The sequence below is a fragment of the Saimiri boliviensis genome, chromosome 2, assembly GCF_048565385.1.
Source record: "Saimiri boliviensis isolate mSaiBol1 chromosome 2, mSaiBol1.pri, whole genome shotgun sequence".
Lineage (NCBI taxonomy): Eukaryota > Metazoa > Chordata > Mammalia > Primates > Cebidae > Saimiri > Saimiri boliviensis.
Window position 1 is genome coordinate 157,064,718 of NC_133450.1, and position 17,659 is coordinate 157,082,376.

At 40.0% G+C, this 17,659-nt stretch overlaps 1 protein-coding gene across 1 annotated transcript; it reads right to left on the minus strand.

Moving 5' to 3' along the window:
- Nucleotides 1-260: 260 nt before the first annotated feature.
- LOC120360699 (small ribosomal subunit protein eS27-like) lies at nucleotides 261-544 on the minus strand. Its single transcript, XM_039461438.2, has one exon. The coding sequence runs from the start codon at nucleotides 515-517 to the stop codon at nucleotides 263-265; it is 255 nt and encodes an 84-aa protein (XP_039317372.1). The 5' UTR covers nucleotides 518-544; the 3' UTR covers nucleotides 261-262.
- Between the last annotated feature and the right edge of the window lie 17,115 nt (nucleotides 545-17,659).

Below are 17,659 nucleotides of genomic sequence, written 5' to 3' on the forward strand. Positions count from 1 at the left end.
TCTTAAATAAGACAATCTCAAATAAACAAAAGTTGAGGGAATCTGTTAACACTAGACATGTCCTACAAGAAATCCAAAGGCTGTCTTGCAGGTTTAAAAGAAAAGATACTAGAGGGGGACACAAAGTTGTATGAAGAAAAACATGTATCAATGTAGGTAAATACATGGACAATTATAAAAGCTAGTATTGTTTTTTTTTTTTTTTTTAATCCAAAATGTGTTTATTGAGATGGTTTCCCACTCATCTTGATTCAGAGTGCTTTTAGTGCTGCTTCCTCCTGAAAGAACATCCTTCTGTAAGCCTTGCTTTTCCTCCTGTAGGCTGGCAGAGGACAGTGGAGCAGCCAACACACAAAACTACCATTTGTGCGTGGCTGAAGACCGTGGTGATTTTATAGCATCCTGGGCATTTCACATCCATGAAGTAAGAATTGGGGCTCTGCACCAGGCGTTTCTTCTTGTGTTTCCTCTTCTCCTCTTCTGGAGAGGGATGAAGGAGATCCTTTGCGAGAGGCATGTTCTCGTGGGTAGGTCATCACCGCCGGAAAAGGCTAGTATTGTTTTAACAATTGCTTGTAACCTTACTTTTCATTTTCTATGTGATTTAAGAGAAAAATTAACTTAAAAAATTGCTAACTTATGTTTTGTTGTTGCTGTTGTTTATTAGGATGTAGTTTGGGCCAGGCACAGTGTCTCACACCTGTCTCAATCCCAGCACTTTGGGAGGCCAAGGAGGGGCAGATCACCTAAGGTTGGGAGTTCAAGACCTGCCTGACCAACATGGAGAAACCCTGTCTCTACTAAAAATACACTAAATTAGCTGGGCATGGTGGTGCATGCCTGTAATCCCAGCTCTCAGGAGGCTGAGACAGGAGAATTGCCTGAACCTGGGAGGCAGAGATTGTGGTGAGCTGAGATCATGCCATTACACTCCAGCCAGGGCAGCAAGAGTGAAACTCCATCTCAAAAAATAAAAATAAAAAAGACCGAATCTTGCTCTGTCTCCCAGGCTGGAGTGCAGTGGCACAATATTGGCTCACTGCAACCTCCACCTCCCAGACTCGAGTGATGTTCCTGCCTCAGCCTCCTAAGTAGCTGAGATTACAGGCATCTGCCACCATGCCTGGCTAATTTTTGTATTTTTAGTAGAGATGAGGTTTTGCCACATTGGCCAGCCTGGTCTTGAACTCCTGAGCTCAGGTGGTCCACCTACCTTGGCCTCCCAAAGTGTTGGAATTACAGGCGTGAGCCACCACACCTGGCCTAGTTTATGTTTTTGGTCACACAATAATGTAATTGTAACCACAATAATGTAATGGTTACAATTACATTATATGGGAGATGTAATCATCCCCGTCAGCTTTATTGAGGTATGACTGACCAATAAATATTGCAGGTATTTAATGTATACAACATGATAGTTTAATATGTATATGCATTGTGAATTACTGTCATAATCAAGCAAATTAATGTAACAAGGATGTTATTTAGTGACATCAGTGAATTAAAATGAGTAGAAAGCTAGAAACAGAGGATTTGAACACCACCACCATCCAACTAGTCCTAACAGACATACACAGAATGCTCTATCCAACAACAGAATACACATTACTCTTAAGTGCAAATAAGACATTCTCCAGTATACATCAGATGTTATGTCACAAATTAAGTCTCAAACATTTAAAAAGAGAGTTATACAAAGCTTATTCTCCAACCACAATGATATAAAGTTAGAAATCAATAATCAAAGAAAAAAAGAAAATCACAAATTTGAGCAAATTGAAGAACACCATCTTAAACAACCAATAGATTAAATAAAAGAAGGAAAATCAGCAAACACTCAGAGATGAATGAAAATGAAAACACAACATACCAAAACTTATGAAACATAGTGAAAACAATGCAGATGGAAAATTTATAGCTATATATTCTTTATTTTATTTTATTTTTATTTTTTAAGGCTAGTCAAGTAGCTATATATTCTTACATTAAAAAAGCAATAAAGATCTCAAATCAGCAACCTACCTTAATGACAAGGAACTATAAAAAGAAGCACTAAACTTAAAGTTAGCCAAAAGAAACCCACAATAAAGATTAGAGCAGAAATAAATGGAATAGATAATAAAAAAAAAATAGAGGACAATCAACAAAATCAACAACTGGTTCTTTAAAAAGATCAACAAAATTGACAAATTGTTAGCTAGACTGACTGTATAAGTCAAGGTTCATCTCCAAATAAGATGAACTCAGAGACCCACACTGAGACACATTATAATCAAACTGTGATTAATCAAAGACGAAGAGAGAATTTTTTTTAAGACAGGGTATCGCTCTGTTACCCATGCTGGAGAGAAATGGCTTCTATCCTATCAGGGATAGGACTAATATCATAGATGTACATATGATGGGGAGTTTATTAAGGAATATTGATTCACATGATCACATGGTGAAGTCCCACAATAGGCTGTCTGCAAGCTGAGGAGGAAGAAAGCTAGTAAGTCCCCAAATCTTAGAAGTATGGAAGCCAACAGTAAGCCTTCAGTGGCCAAAGGCCCGAGAGCCCCTGGCAAACCACTGGTGTAAGTCTAAGAGTCCAGCTGAAGAACTTGGAATCCAATGTTTGGGGGCAGGAAGCATCCAGCATGGGAGAAAGATGAAGGCCAGAAGACTCAGCAAGCCTACTCTTTCCAATGTCATCTGCCTGCTTTATTCTAGCCCAACTGGCAGCTGATTAGATGGTACCCACCTAGATTGAGGGTGGGTCTGCCTCTCCCAGTCCACTGACTCAAATGTTAATCTCTTTTGGCAACACCCTCACAGACACATCCAGGAACAATACTTTGCATTCTTCAATCCAATCAAGTTGACGCTCAATAATAACCATCACACTGACCAAGAAAAAGAAAAAAAGAAGCCTCAAATTATTATAATCAGAAATGAAATTGTTACATTACTGCTGAATTTATAGAAATAAAAAGCATTATAAGAAAATATTATGAGCAATCATAAGCCAACAAATTGTACAAGCTAGATGAAATATTCCTACAAACATAAAACCTACAAAGACAGAATTATGAAGGAATAGAAACTCCGAGTAGACCTGTAACTAGTTGGGGGATTGAATTAGCAATAAAAAAATTTTCAACAAAAATATGCCCTGGACCAGATGGCCTCACTAGTGAACTAACAACAGTCTTTCTCAAAGTTTTCCAAAAAACTGAAGAGGAGGAAACACTTCATAACACAGTTTATGAAGCCCCTATCCTCTGAATGTCAAAGCCTGACAAAGAAACTGCAAGAAAATACAACTATCAACCAATATCATGTACATCGATCCTGGTCTGATACAACACCACAAAATACTAGGAAACAAAATTCAACAGCATATTAAAAGTACTATTCACCACAACCAAGTGAGATCTAGTCCTTGAATGGAAGGATGATTCAACATATGAGAACTGTTCAATGTATAATAATTCATGATATTATTATAACAGAATAAAATGGAGAGAACCCACATGATCATCTCAATTGATGCAGAAACTATTTGACAAAATTCAACACTGTTTTATGATAAAAGCACTCAAGAAAGAGGAATAGAAGGAAAGTGCCTCAGCATAATGGAAGCCGTATATCCACATCCCACAGCAAACATCATACTAAATGGTGAAAGACTGAAAGGTTTTCTTCTCAGATAAGGAACAAGGCAAGGACGCCCATTTTCACCAAATTCTAACAGGTAATTTTGCAAGAAAAAGAAAGGACACCCAAATTATAAATGAAAAAGTAAAATATAAGGTCACAGAAAATATGACCTTATATGTAGAAAATCTTCAGTATTCCACAGAAACCTGTTAAAATTAATGAACATATTCATCAAAGGGAAGGTACTTGCATAGATATTTCTCCCAAGAAGACATATGAATGGTCACTAAGCATATAAAAAGATGTTCAACATCACTAGTCATTAGAGAAACACAAATCAAAACCACAATTAGAATGGATAGTATAAAAAAAGAAAAGTGTTGGTGAAGCTGTGGGAAAATTGGAATCCTTGCGTATTACTGGTGGGAATGTAGAATGATACAGCTGTTGTGGAAAGCAATATGGAGTTCCTTAAAAATTAAACATAGAGTTACCATATGATCCAGCAATTCTGTATCTAAGTTTATATCCAAAAGAGCTGAAAGCAGAATCTTGAAGATATATTTGTACACCCATGTTCATAGCAGCATTATTCTTATAGGTGAAATGGTGAAACCACCTGCTCTGACTTGAATGTGTACCCTCTGTAATTCAGTTGGGATGGTATTAACAGGCAGGGCCTTTACAAGGTGATTAGGCCATAAGGACATTTCCCTTGTGAATGGGATTAAGGCCTTCATAAAAGAGATTTCATGCAATATTCAGTTCATTTGCTCTTCCACCTGCCTTCCACCACGTGAGGACACAGTGTTTCTACCCTCCAGAGGATGTAGCTTTCATTAGACAACCAAACATGCTGGCCCCTTTAACTTGAACTTCCCAGGCTCCAGACCTGTGACCAATATATTTGTCCTTTATAAATTACCTAGTCTCAGTATGTTGAGTAGAAAATACCTCAACAGCATAAAATGGACTAAGACACAACCTAAGTGTTCATCAACAGATGCATGGATAGGTAAAACGTGGCATACACATAAAATGGAATATTGTTCACACTTAAAAAGCAAGGAAATTCTGACACATGCTACAACATGGATGAACTTTGGGAACATTATTATAAGTAAAATAAATTAATCACAAAAAGAAAAATACTGTATGATACCACATATATGAAGTACCTACAGAGGTCAAAATCACAGAGACAGTGGTCACTAGGGGCTGAGAGGAGGAAGAATAGAGACTTACTGTTTAATGGACATAGAGGTTTCATTTTGTGAGATGAAAAGCGTTCTGTGGATGGATGGTAGTGATGGTTGCACAAAAATGTGAATGTAGTTATTATCGCTGAAGTGTACACTTAAAAATGGTTAAGACAGTAAATTTTACGGTGTATGTGCTTCATCACAACAAAAATTTGAAAAACTGGCCTTTAAGAGATAGTAGACTATTAATAGTACTTTGGAGTAACATGGAGATGTCCTGGAAAATCTTTTCAGGAATGGGCCTTTACTGGTTGTTTAATAGCAAAGTATCTAAGAGAGTTGCTCCACTTACAAATCAATTATGGAATTTTCTTGTTAAAGATAAGAGTTGTAGCATTCTGTAATGACAAGTAGCTGTCAAAATTATCCCACCCAGGAAGTATTTTTGAAAAAAATAAACTTATCTTGCCATTCTGAAATAATGATGATTTTTTTTAGTAATGAATGCAAGAGAAACTATTTTTCAAAAGAAACTCATGCTATGAAAAGAACACTTTGAAAGTGGCTCATTGGAACATTTCATTGTTATATGGTTTTGTTGCTAAAAATAAAATAAAAACCTTATATTTGCAAATTTTAAAAACATGGAAATATTTTATAACTTAAAAAATATTTCAAAAGGATAATTTAAATAATTTTAAATTTATTTCTTAAAAATGTAAAAATGTGTCCAGGCGTGGTGGTTCATGCCTGTAATCACAGCACTTTGCGAGGCTGAAGTGGGCCACAAGGTCAGGAGTTCGAGACTGGCCTGGCCAACCTGGTGAAACCCCATCTCTACTAAATATACAAAAATTAGCTGGGCATGGTTGCAGGTGTCTGTAATCCCAGCAACTTGGGAGGCTGAGGCAGGAGAATTGTTTGAACCCAGAAGGCGGAGGTTGCAGTGAGCTGAGATTGCACCATTGCACTCCAGCCTGGGTGACAGGGGGAGACAGTGTCTCAAAAAAAAAAAAGTAAAAATGCCATACATATTGATTCATTTTTAAGAGCTTCTGATTGACATCAGGACAAAGAGAAATGTATTAGCTGAATTTCATATGCTTGCATAATGGTGAATTGGTTGAAAAATGAATATTATTATTTATTTAGCTCAAACCATTTTACTTTTCTTCCTTTTGAATTTGCATATCTGATGCTTGTTTTTTTAATAGTCGCAACAGCCCTTATAACCAAATGTTAAACTTAACATGCAATCAGATCTTTAAATCACAATTTCACCAATCAATCAATATGTACAATTATATAACCCTATAGGTTTTTGTGTGCCTTTAGTGAAATATATATAGATTTTTAAAATATTATTTCATTCTTATCTCTTATTTCCTCCCTCTTTAAATCCTTTTATTTTTCATATTATTGCCCTAATACTGACATAGGCTACAACATGGATGACTAGAAGTACATGTTGACTAGAAGTTTACTTTTGTTTTTTAAAATCATGTTTATGAGGTATGATTTACATATAATGAAACATTAATTTTAAGCGTATAGTTCAATGTGTTTTAATAAATATATATACCCATGTAACCACCACTACAATCAAGATATAGACAATACCTATCCCCCTAGGCCAGGCACGGTGGCTCACACCTGTAATCCCAGCACTTTCGGAGGCTGAGGCGGGTGGATCACGAGGTCGAGAAATCGAGACCATCCTGGTCAACATGGTGAAACCCCGTCTCCATTAAAATACAAAATTAGCTGGGCATGGTGGTACGCACCTGCAGTCCCAGCTACTCAGGAGGCTGAGGCAGGAGAATTGCTTGAACCCAGGAGGTGGAGATTGCAGTAAGCCGAGATTGCACCACTGCACTCCAGCCTGGTGCCTGGCAACAAAGCAAGACTCTGTCTCAAAAACAAAACAAAACAAAAAACCAGAAAAGCAGAAAATACCTATCCCCTCCAACTTCCTACACGCCTCTTCACAGTTCACCCCACCCCCCTTTATCCATCCACCATCCCTCAGCCACCACTGTTCCACCTTCTGTCGCTGTAGATTAGTTTTACCTGTTTGAGAATTTCACACAAATGATTCATGCAGTATATGCTTTTTTCAATTGGCAGAATGTTTTTAAGATTCATCTATATTGTTATGTGCATAGATAGTTCACTTTTATTGCTTAACAATATTCCATTGTTTAGATCCACCACAATTGGTTTATTCTTTCATTTGTTAATAGACATTTGGGTTGTTTCCAGGTTTTCAAGTATATATCTTTGTGTGGACATAAATTTTTATTTCTCTTGGGGAAACACAAAGGAGTGGAATTGCTGGCTCACAGGGAGTGGATGTTTAACTTTACGAGAAACTGCCCAGTTGTTTTTGAAAGTGTATCATTTTCTATTTCTACCAGCAATATATAAGGGTTCCACTGTCTCCATACACTTGTCTTCTTGCTTATTGTCATGCTTTCAAATTTTAGCTATTCGTGGGTATACAGTGGCATCTCATCTTTTTAACTTTGGAGAATGTTTCTAACATACATAAAGTATAAATATGGTAATACACAAATAGCTTCCAAAATAAATCACTATGTATTTGTTGGCAGGATTGCCTCAAATGTTCACTGGTCACGATACACAACCAAACCCTTGCCGATGGGTATATAAATAGTAATGTCCAGGTCACTGCTTTAAGTGCTAGCTGCCACAGTACTTACGAATTTGTTTTATCAGACACTACAGTTGAAGGTTTTAAAGTTTAAGATGTTATATTTTTTAGGAGTTTAAGGAAAAGAAAGAATGATTTTCCTGCTTTAACTTCTAACTTTGGTCATTGCTAGCAGAGGCTGTCTGTCCACTGGGGTAGTGAGAAGACTGTGCAACGTGTTTTTGGTCCAGTAAAGTACCCTGTGGTGACAGCTTTAGTTTCACCCATGATTGAAGTTCATTTGCACAGAGGGTTCCCCTACAGAAAAACACATTTCCCCTTCCAACATTGCCCCAGGAGCAGCTGGGCCCCAGCAGTTTCTTGGGCACTTTACTTGCCATTCACGCTACAGTTTAGGGACACTCATCTGTCATTTCACGGCTTGTTGGCAGAAAAACAACAGTGCAAATACCAAGAAACTTCAGCAGCAAATCAGTTTCAAGCAAGTCAGATGCCCCGTAATACGCACAGTGTGATAGTTTAATCAGAGAATCATGCGGTATTATCCCTTCTGCCTGAGAGGAGAAGACTTTTTTTTTTTTCTTTTCAGGAAAGTGCTTTTCAGATAGCTATTAGGTTGTTGAATCAGGAACTGCACAAAAGAAATGCTGGCTCCTTGTGGTCTTTCAGATCATTAAAAAGTAACCCAGGTGGCAAACCCAGTTATCATTTTCTCAGCTACAGTAGATAAAAGAGCAAGATTGGACACCAATCTGTGGCTACATGATGGCAAAACCATCAGCCCAGAGCAAAACAGAGTTCATCAATGCCATGGAAAATAAGGAGTCAAAGTGATTACTTGGCATTGTGCAGGCGCCAACCTGTTGATTTGACTGATTTTCCTTTTCAGATGTTGATCTAGTTTTGAAAAGTCTCATACACCCAAAGTCACTGCTCCTGGTTTTCTCTCTCTTGCAGCACCTTGTACATCCAGGGTAAAACTCTTGAGGTACCCAGCTGGAAAAGGAAGTTGGGGGGGAAGTGAGGCCAATTCCCTGCTAGGGTGAAAGGAGTGCTAAGACGTCATTAGCAGCGATTAGTAATCAACCATCTGGATGCTTCTGAGTTGGGAATTATTAAGAAATAATTTTTTGGCAGATAGGGTAAAAGGAGTTCTTGGTAAGGCTTTTTCTTTTAATAAAAGCAATCCCTGAACCGTATATTTTCTAACAGAAAATGGTTTGAAGGGCCAGGTTGGCAAGCTTTGGTATGCAAATGCCAGCCATTAGAAACCGTCCACCCAATATGGCTATTCCTGCCTCCTCCTTCTTATCACCAGGTGTGCCAAGAGTCATGGCCACCTCCAAATAACACCATGTGTTCAGAACATCATGGTGACTCATATTTGCATATTAAAGGACTAAGGCAGGAGGGCCAGGTTTTTCACAGGCGACGTAAATGACACACCTCATCAAAACCAATCCCCTGGGCCCTATGCAAACCAGACACCACCTCCTCCAGCATCCCAATATAAACAACCACTTTTCTGCTGCACAGGGGATGTCTCTTTATTTGAGTCCCCCCACCTCTGTCTCTTTATAGGGGAGCTAATTTCTTCTTCCTTCTTTCTTTCTTGACTTATAAGCTCCCCATTCCTTAAAACCATTCCATATGTATCCATGCATTTTATCTGAATTGGCATGAGACCAAGGACTGTGGTATTCCTCCAGTCATATCAAATTATTTATCATCGAAGCCAAATCAATTATTTACTGTGCTTAAATTATAGTCCATCCCAACATTCCTTCTCTTCTTGCCAAGAAAACATGAGACCTAATCACAATCCCCCTAGAATGCGTGGCTGCCGCAGTAGAAGAATGCTTTAGATCAACAAACATTTTCTCTAAACATGCTGCTTCTCTCCTCTAATGCCCAGAATCAAATGGGTCCTTAAATAGGGCCCCATGACAGCAACACAAAATCATGGCTTCTAGGAGCAGATGGGTAAGAGAGAACTAAAGGAAAAAAGTGGGTGGCTGAGAGAAAGACTTTGGCTTAAGAAAAGTAGATTTCAGAAGCTGCAAAGTGAGCTAAGAAGTTGCTTCAATTGTGGTTTAAATACTGAATTGACAGACATGTCAACGTTGGAAATGAGAGCAACTTCCCATGGCAGAGGTGTCTTTGTCTGTCTGTGCTGCTGTTACAAAATACCCGAAACTGAATATAGAGAAAAGAAACTGATTCCTCCCAGCTCTGCAGTGTGGGTAGTCTGAGATCTGAGTGCTGCAGGTTTGGTGTCTGGTGAAGGCCCATCCTATGTAGCTAGCTCTGTCTAGGTGTCCTCATATGGTGGAAGGGATGGATAACGGTAAAAGGGGATGAACACTGTGTCCTCATGCATCAGAGAAATGAAAGGGCAAAAGGGAACACCCCAAACGGTTGTCCCCAGTCCTTTTCTAGGGTACAAATAGATTCATAAAGGCAGATCTTCATGACTTAATCACTTCTTATAAGGTCTTCCCCACCTTTTAATGCCATCACGATGGAATTTAAGTTTCAGTAATGAATACTGGGGGCGCTGACACTATAGCAAAAGGAAAAGCAACTGTGGATTTGGACAAAACACTTAACTTCTCTAGGCTTCCTCAGTTAATTGAGGAAATTGGATCTCAGCTTCTACAGTTTTTTCTTGATCTCCTTCTGCAAACAAAAGTTGATCCAGAAGCACAGTAAGTAAAACAGATAGAAGAGGTATTATTCTCATGACAGAGGTTTTGGGGAGGTAGGCTTGCTGTTGCTGTTCAAGCTCCCTTAACTCTCTAACTCAGTCCTGGAAGAGACTTCTTGGTGCATCTTTCAAAAGCACTGTGGTAAATTATTTTTAGGGATTGTTTTGGTTTCAGTGTTATATAATCCTAGTGGTTCTCAAAGTGTGATCCCAGAAGCATCATTATTAGACATGCAAATTCTCAAGTGACTCCGCATACTTACTGAAGCAGACCCTCTGGAAACGGGACCCGGTAATCTGTGTTTTAAAAGCCTTTCAGGGGATTCTAGTGTACCTCTTTGAGGGCCATCGTATTGCTCCCTGATGCTAAAGAGTTGTGTTCCTTCTGAACAGTTGCCAATACTGAGACCATCCAAGGAGAACTGAGTAGACTGGGGTGAGCAAGGGAAGAAGCAAGTGGGGCAAGGACTTAGGAACAACTGTGAATTCCTCCTGAGGATCCGATATCAGAGAGCTGCTCAAGACGCTGCCCTGCTAAGTCTTTGGATCCTTCGAGAAGAGGTGGAAAACAAGCACAGCATCAGCATCTGTAATGTTTGGGTTTTAAAAAGCAGTAGCAAAAGACATTTTAACATGCAATTGAAACAACATGCTCTTGAAAAAAAGTGCTCTGCCTGGCCCAGTGCTTCCCAGTATTGCCTAGTGATTTCCTTTCCACGGTATGTGTCTGGTTAATTTATACAGACATATGGATGAAATGAGGCCCCATAATAATGTTGATGATAATCATAACCATTATAGCTCTAGCTAGAGAATGGCAGGCACTATGCTAATTTTATATGGGTTTTCTCATTTAATCCTTATAATATCCTAATGAGGGACTATTGTTATCTATAATTTTATAAGTTAAAAAAAGGCAGTAGGGAAAGGTCAAGTAACTTGTACGGTAGGCAGAATGATGGCTTCCCAAAGACGCCCACATCCTAATTCCTGAAAACTGTGAATGTATTATCATACATATCAAAGGGACTTTGCAGATGCTATAAAAAATGATGAAATTGAGAGATTATCTTAGATTATTTAGGAGGGTGCAAAATGGCCACAAGAGTCCTTAAAAGGGGGAGGCAGGAGGGTCAGAATCAGAGAAGGAGATATGATCATGGAAGCAGAAGTCAGAGTGACATAGCCACTATCCAAGTAATGTGGGCGACCTCTAAATACTGGAAAAGGCAAGCAGCTGATTCTCCCCAGAGCTTCAGGCAAGAACAGATTTCTGCAACACCTTTGTTTTAGCCCCATGAGACCCACTTTTGACTTCTGACCTCCAGAGCTGTAAGGTAATACAACTGTATTTTTTAAAGCTACCATTTGCATTAAGTTTTTACAGCTGCAATAGAAAACTTAATACATTTGTCAAGGTCACACAGCCATTAGGTCATAGGAGCAGGGATATAACCTCACACTGTCTGATTCCAGAACCTGTCCTCAATTTGAATCCTTGAAAAGGTATTTAGGAACTACCCACAGGGAAGTGAGTGTTGAGTGAGATCAAGACACATGGGTATTCTCTCCGAAGCTGTCTTCTTGCCTCATCAATCACCAATCTAGCTATGAGAAGGTTCTTTATTTCTTGGACGAGGCTTTGCCGCAAGCAGGGTGACATTCCACGTGGATTACTTTAAACTCCTCCTCTAAACGTGCTACGAGCTGAATTTGCCAATGTAGAAGGGTTCCTCCTTGTGGGGCAGAACCGTCTCCATGTTTAAGTGCTTCCTAATAGGTTGCTTGGTAAGAGAAAGATGGTTTTTCTCCTGCTTCCTGAATGAACTATCTAAAGGGGTGGTGTTCCAGCTGCTAGTCAAACACATTCACTTCTTCACTTTCAAGAGAACCACCAGTTCCTGCTTACCTGGACATTCTACAAGGAAGCAGCAAGGAGCTGTTTTCACAAGTCATGTCCCACCTTCATGACCACCTTCTCTGAGTTTCTTTCTTAACTGTAATGTGGGGATGGTATTGTTCGCTTCAAATACTACACAGACTCTTCCTGAAGATCTATGAGTTTATAGATGTGGAAATGCTTTCAAAATTCAAAAACTTCAGCTATGCCAAATGCTTATTATTGTTTCCTTAACAGATTCCTTATTGCCACCTTTTAACTTCATTGTCAGTGCAAAAATAAAAAGTGTTGACAGGCTGGATGGAATCTTGTGACTCAGGCATTTGGTGTCTGTGGGAGAGTGAGGAGGAAGGAGAAGTTAGCAATTGGAGACACTTAAGAAACTGGAGAAAAACCCTAGCTCAAAGAGTTGAAATCAGGATACAGTCATACAGAAAAACTTCAAAGTATATGCTTTTTTCCAGGGTTCAAGATTAAAAATGAGAAGTAACTTTCCAATAATTGGCCTTCAAAGCATTTATGAAGACATTACCAACACATTTAAGATAGGGAATCCCATGGGAGCCTAAGTGTTTTCAAAAATCTCATTGCTAGAGAATAAAGTACCTAGGAATACAATTAACAAGGAACGTAAAGGACCTCTTCAAGGAGAACTACAAGCCATTGCTCAACGAAATAAGAGAGGATACAAACAGATGGAGAAACATTCCATGTTCATGGTTAGGAAGAATCAACATCGTGAAAATGGCCATACTGCCCAAAGTAATTTACAGATTCAACGCTATTCCCATCAAGCTACCAATGACCTTCTTCACAGAACTGGAAAAAAACACCTTAAACTTCATATGGAACCAAAAGAGAGCCCGCATAGCCAAGTCAATTCTAAGCAAAAAGAACAAAGCAGGAGGGATCACACTACCGGACTTCAAACTATACTACAAGGCTACAGTAATCAAAACAGCATGGTACTGGTACCAAAACAGAGATATAGACCAATGGAACAGAACAGAGGTCTCAGAGGAAATACAACATACCCACAACCATCTGATCTTCAACAAACCTGACAAAAACAAGCAATGGGGAAAGGGCTCCCTGTTTAATAAATGGTGTTGGGAAAACTGGCTAGCCATGTGCAGAAAGCAGAAACAGGACCCCTTCCTGACACCTTACAACAAAATTAACTCCAGATGGATTAAAGACTTAAACATCAGACCTATTACCATAAAAACCTTAGAAGAAAATCTAGGCAAAACCATTCAGGACATAGGTGTAGGCAAGGACTTCATGACCAAAACGCCAAAAGCAATGGCAACAAAAGCCAAAATAGACAAATGGGACCTAATCAAACTCCACAGCTTCTGCACGGCAAAAGAAACAGTCAGTAGAGTGAATCGGCAACCAACAGAATGGGAAAAAATTTTTGCAGCCTACCCATCTGACAAGGGGCTGATACCCAGAATTTACAAAGAACTAAAGCAGATCTACAAGAAAAAAACAAACAAGCCTATTCAAAAATGGGCAAAGGATATGAACAGATACTTTACAAAAGAAGACATACAGGAGGCCAACAAACATATGAAAAAATGCTCATCATCACTGGTCATCAGAGAAATGCAAATCAAAACCACATTGAGATACCATCTCACACCAGTTAGAATGGCGATCATTAAAAAATCGGGAAACAACAGATGCTGGAGAGGATGTGGAGAAATAGGAACACTTTTACACTGTTGGTGGGAATGTAAATTAATTCAACCATTGTGGAAGACAGTGTGGCGATTCCTCAAGGACCTAAAAATAGAAATCCCATTTGACCCAGCAATCCCATTACTGGGTATATATCCAAAGGATTATAAATCATTCTACTACAAGGACACGTGCACACGAATGTTCATTGCAGCACTGTTTACAATAGCAAAGACCTGGAACCAACCCAAATGCCCAACGATGATAGACTGGATAGGGAAAATGTGGTACATATACACCATGGAATATTATGCAGCCATCAAAAACGATGAGTTCACGTCCTTTGTAGGGACATGGATGAACCTGGAAACCATCATTCTCAGCAAACTGACACAAGAGCAGAAAATCAAACACCGTATATTCTCACTCATAGGTGGGTGTTGAACAATGAGAACACATGGACACAGGGAGGGGAGCACTATACACTGGGGTCCGTTGGGGGGAAATGGGGGAGGGGCGGGGGGGTGGGGAGGTGGGAAGAGATACCATGGGGAGAAATGACAGATACAGGTGAGGGGACGGAAGGCAGCAAACCACACTGCCAAGTGTGTACCTATGCAACAATCTTGCATGTTCATCACAAGTACCCCAAAACCTAAAATGCAATTAAAAAAAAATCTCATTGCTGTAAGACATGAAAAATGAAAAGAGGAACACTGAATTTCTTCTCATCCTTCAGGATCCAACTGAAGTCACGTATCTTTTCTACAGGCTTCCCTAACCACCCAGCTCATGGGAATGGTTCTTTGTGTTGGCATGGCATCAATCTCTGCCATTCTTGGGCACTTGTGATTCACTCTGTGTCAGGAATTTCATTTGTTTGGAAACCAACTAGATTTTAAGCTATGTGCTCTATGTCCTCCCAGGGCTTAGAATAATACAGACTACATCAGATCAGGTGATGTATTCAATTTCTAGAAAGCTTCTGGTGACAACTAAAGGACTCATAGCCTCACATCCTGTAGGTTTTCCTAAGCTTTTGATATCAACCTGCTTGCTCTCTCATTCTAGTTCTCTTCCTTTGATTTAGTGTCCTCTTTTCTTTGTCCTCCACCAAGCTTCCTGTCAGTAGCCCAAAGTCAGAATCCTGGATCTTGATCTTGATCTTGAAGTACATGCTGCAGCATACTAGGCCAGTCCTTGCTTCTGGACCAAGGCACTCATTCCTCTAGCTGCTGGGAATATTGGCAGATGATGGCTCTCAGGTGGGTCACGTTCTAAGTGCTCCCTCAGCCCAGAAGAGCCACCTTACCCAACGTCACACTTCTTCCTCAGTGTGTGTGCATAAAAAAATGTGGAATATAAAAATCCCCCACCTCAAGGGGGTTCAACTTTGAAGAGCCACCCCAACTCAAAAACTCCTTGTGCAATTGGCTGAGTCCTTTAGTACGACTATATTGCAGCTTAACTGCCCCCTCGGCCAATCTATCCTGCTTCCTTCACTTCCCCAGAAGTGAGGCTCCTGAAAGCCCTTTCCGATACACTTCCCAATTACAAACCTCCACATAAGAGTCTGTTTCCTAGAGAAGCTGCTCTATAACAGATCTTATGCATAAATAAGAGAAGGACAAATAATGTCCAGAGCAAGGAGAATTGACAGAGGGCTGCCTCACCTAAAGTCACGCCAGACCAGTATGGCCATAGCTACCAATTCCTGGCAGGGAACACAGCCATCTTCCTGGCCATCACATGCCAGAAAGGTGAAGTTCGGCTAATGTGGTCTCCATCACTGCTGCCCAGTAGAACTTTCGGTGCCAATGGAAACATGTTATACATCTGTCCTGTCGAATGCCATAACCAATAGCTACTTGTGGCTACTGAGCACGAGAAATGCTACTGTGACCAAGGAATTTAATTTTTTACTTTTATTTTATTTTTGAGACAGAGTCTCACTTTGTGGCCCAGGCTGGAAAGCAGTGGTATGATGTTGGCTCACTGCACCCCTACCTCCTGGGTTCAAGTGATTCTCATGCCTCAATCACCTGAGTAGCTGGGACTACAGGTGTGTGCCACCATACCTGGCTAATTTTTCTATTTTAGTAGAGACAGGGTTTTGCCATGTTGGCTAGGCTGGTCTCAAATGCCTGAACTCAAGCGATCCGCCGGCCTCAGCCTCCCAAAGTAGTGGAATTATACAGGCATGAGCCGCCATACCTGGCCAGGAATTTAATTTTTATTATTAATTGACTTATATTTATATTTAAATAGCCACGTGAATGCAATGGCTACCACACTGCACAGAGCAGCTCAAGATGATGAGCTGCTTTACAGAAGTAGTGTCAGAACAGCTTCAGTTCCATATGCCTTTACTTCCACCAACCCATGATCTGGAAATGCTTGTTCTGACCCCTTAAAAATCATTCTAATGAGGCATATGTAGGAACTGTGAACCAGTGATGTCTAATTATAAAGTGGCCCAATAATAATTCTGAACATTGTTAAATCTGAGTGCCAAAGAACTTTCTTGTAAGTTTAAGTTGTTTACAGCACAAAAATCTAGTAATAATCATGCACTTTAATTGTCTATTATCCCGGTGGTCCTTTAAGGAGTTTCTCATTTAGGTAGAGAGATGGAACATCTATCTGTGTATACACTTAAATTAAGGAATTCCCTTTCCTCGACTTCATACTTGTATAGATTTGATGAATGCTATTTCTTTGCCATTTGGTCTATATAATCTCAGGGACTTTGCTTTATGTTTCATATGTAAGAAAAGAAAAAAAAAAAAAAAGACCAACGAGCAAGAGATAGCTTCCAGCTTGAGGTGGGCAGGTTCACAGCTTGGAGATCCCCGGGGAACCTTTAGCTCTGCCCTGTCCTTTAAATGGGAATGATATCTTATTACTGACCCAGAAATGTCACATGGGACCCACAATGAGAGCACGTAGCCACAGCCTGCCAAGCTTGTGACTCCTGCAAAAACTGACCAGACATGCCTGCCGTACAGACAAGAAGTCGTTGGCATCAGCCTGCCTACCAAGAACCAACCCTTACAAAATCCGGCTGTTCCACTAAGTGAAGCTGAAATTGAATTCAATGCAATTTGAAAAAATTCTGTTTACTTAAAGCCCAGAAGCCTGGTGTGTGAAGAAGAATCCAGGGACAGGAGATGGTAGTTAAATTTGTACATTTTTCTTTCTTGTTGCAATTTTATCTTTTCCGAGCAATTTAATGAAGACTCCAGAGAAAAGAATTAAATGTCTGCTGGTTCAATTACCAAATAATGAAAAGGTCGAAAGGAACACCATGCACAGTGTGCTGAGCCGCTAGATCAGCCTATTCTTAGAGTAAAATTCTTTTCCGTGCTGTTCACAGTTGCATTTTGCCACCCACAAACTGTACAGATGAGTGTTGGTGTGAGAAGCAAAAACCACGAGCTGGTACAGACCGTCCTCCACAAGGTGAAAGGGCCTTGGCCTCTGGAGAGCATCTCATGACACCCACGCAGGAGCCACGGGCAGAGTAGAGGCCATGGATTTCAGGAGGGACCAGCCTGTTGTTAAATCCACACTTTGAGAAGATTCTAATCATCCTTGGCACTGAATACATTTTTAACCAGGCTGTTCTTAGGACCACATGTAGGGGAAGCCTCAGAAGCAAAACAGACTTGTGAGCAAGAATTTCAAGGGCTCGCACCAGTCCCTGACAGCATTTGGAAAGCCACCCCTGTCCCCAAGCTGCCCCAGATGTACACAGAAAAGAAGGATTGCTGTAACACACACATCCTCTACAGAAGCTGAAACCAAAGATAAACTGTGGTGCTTTGGATTTCATTAGAACTCTG

Excerpts from the sequence above, each read along its gene's own strand:
- LOC120360699 (XM_039461438.2), bottom strand. The coding sequence starts at position 517 with ATGCCTCTCGCAAAGGATCTCCTTCATCCCTCTCCAGAAGAGGAGAAG.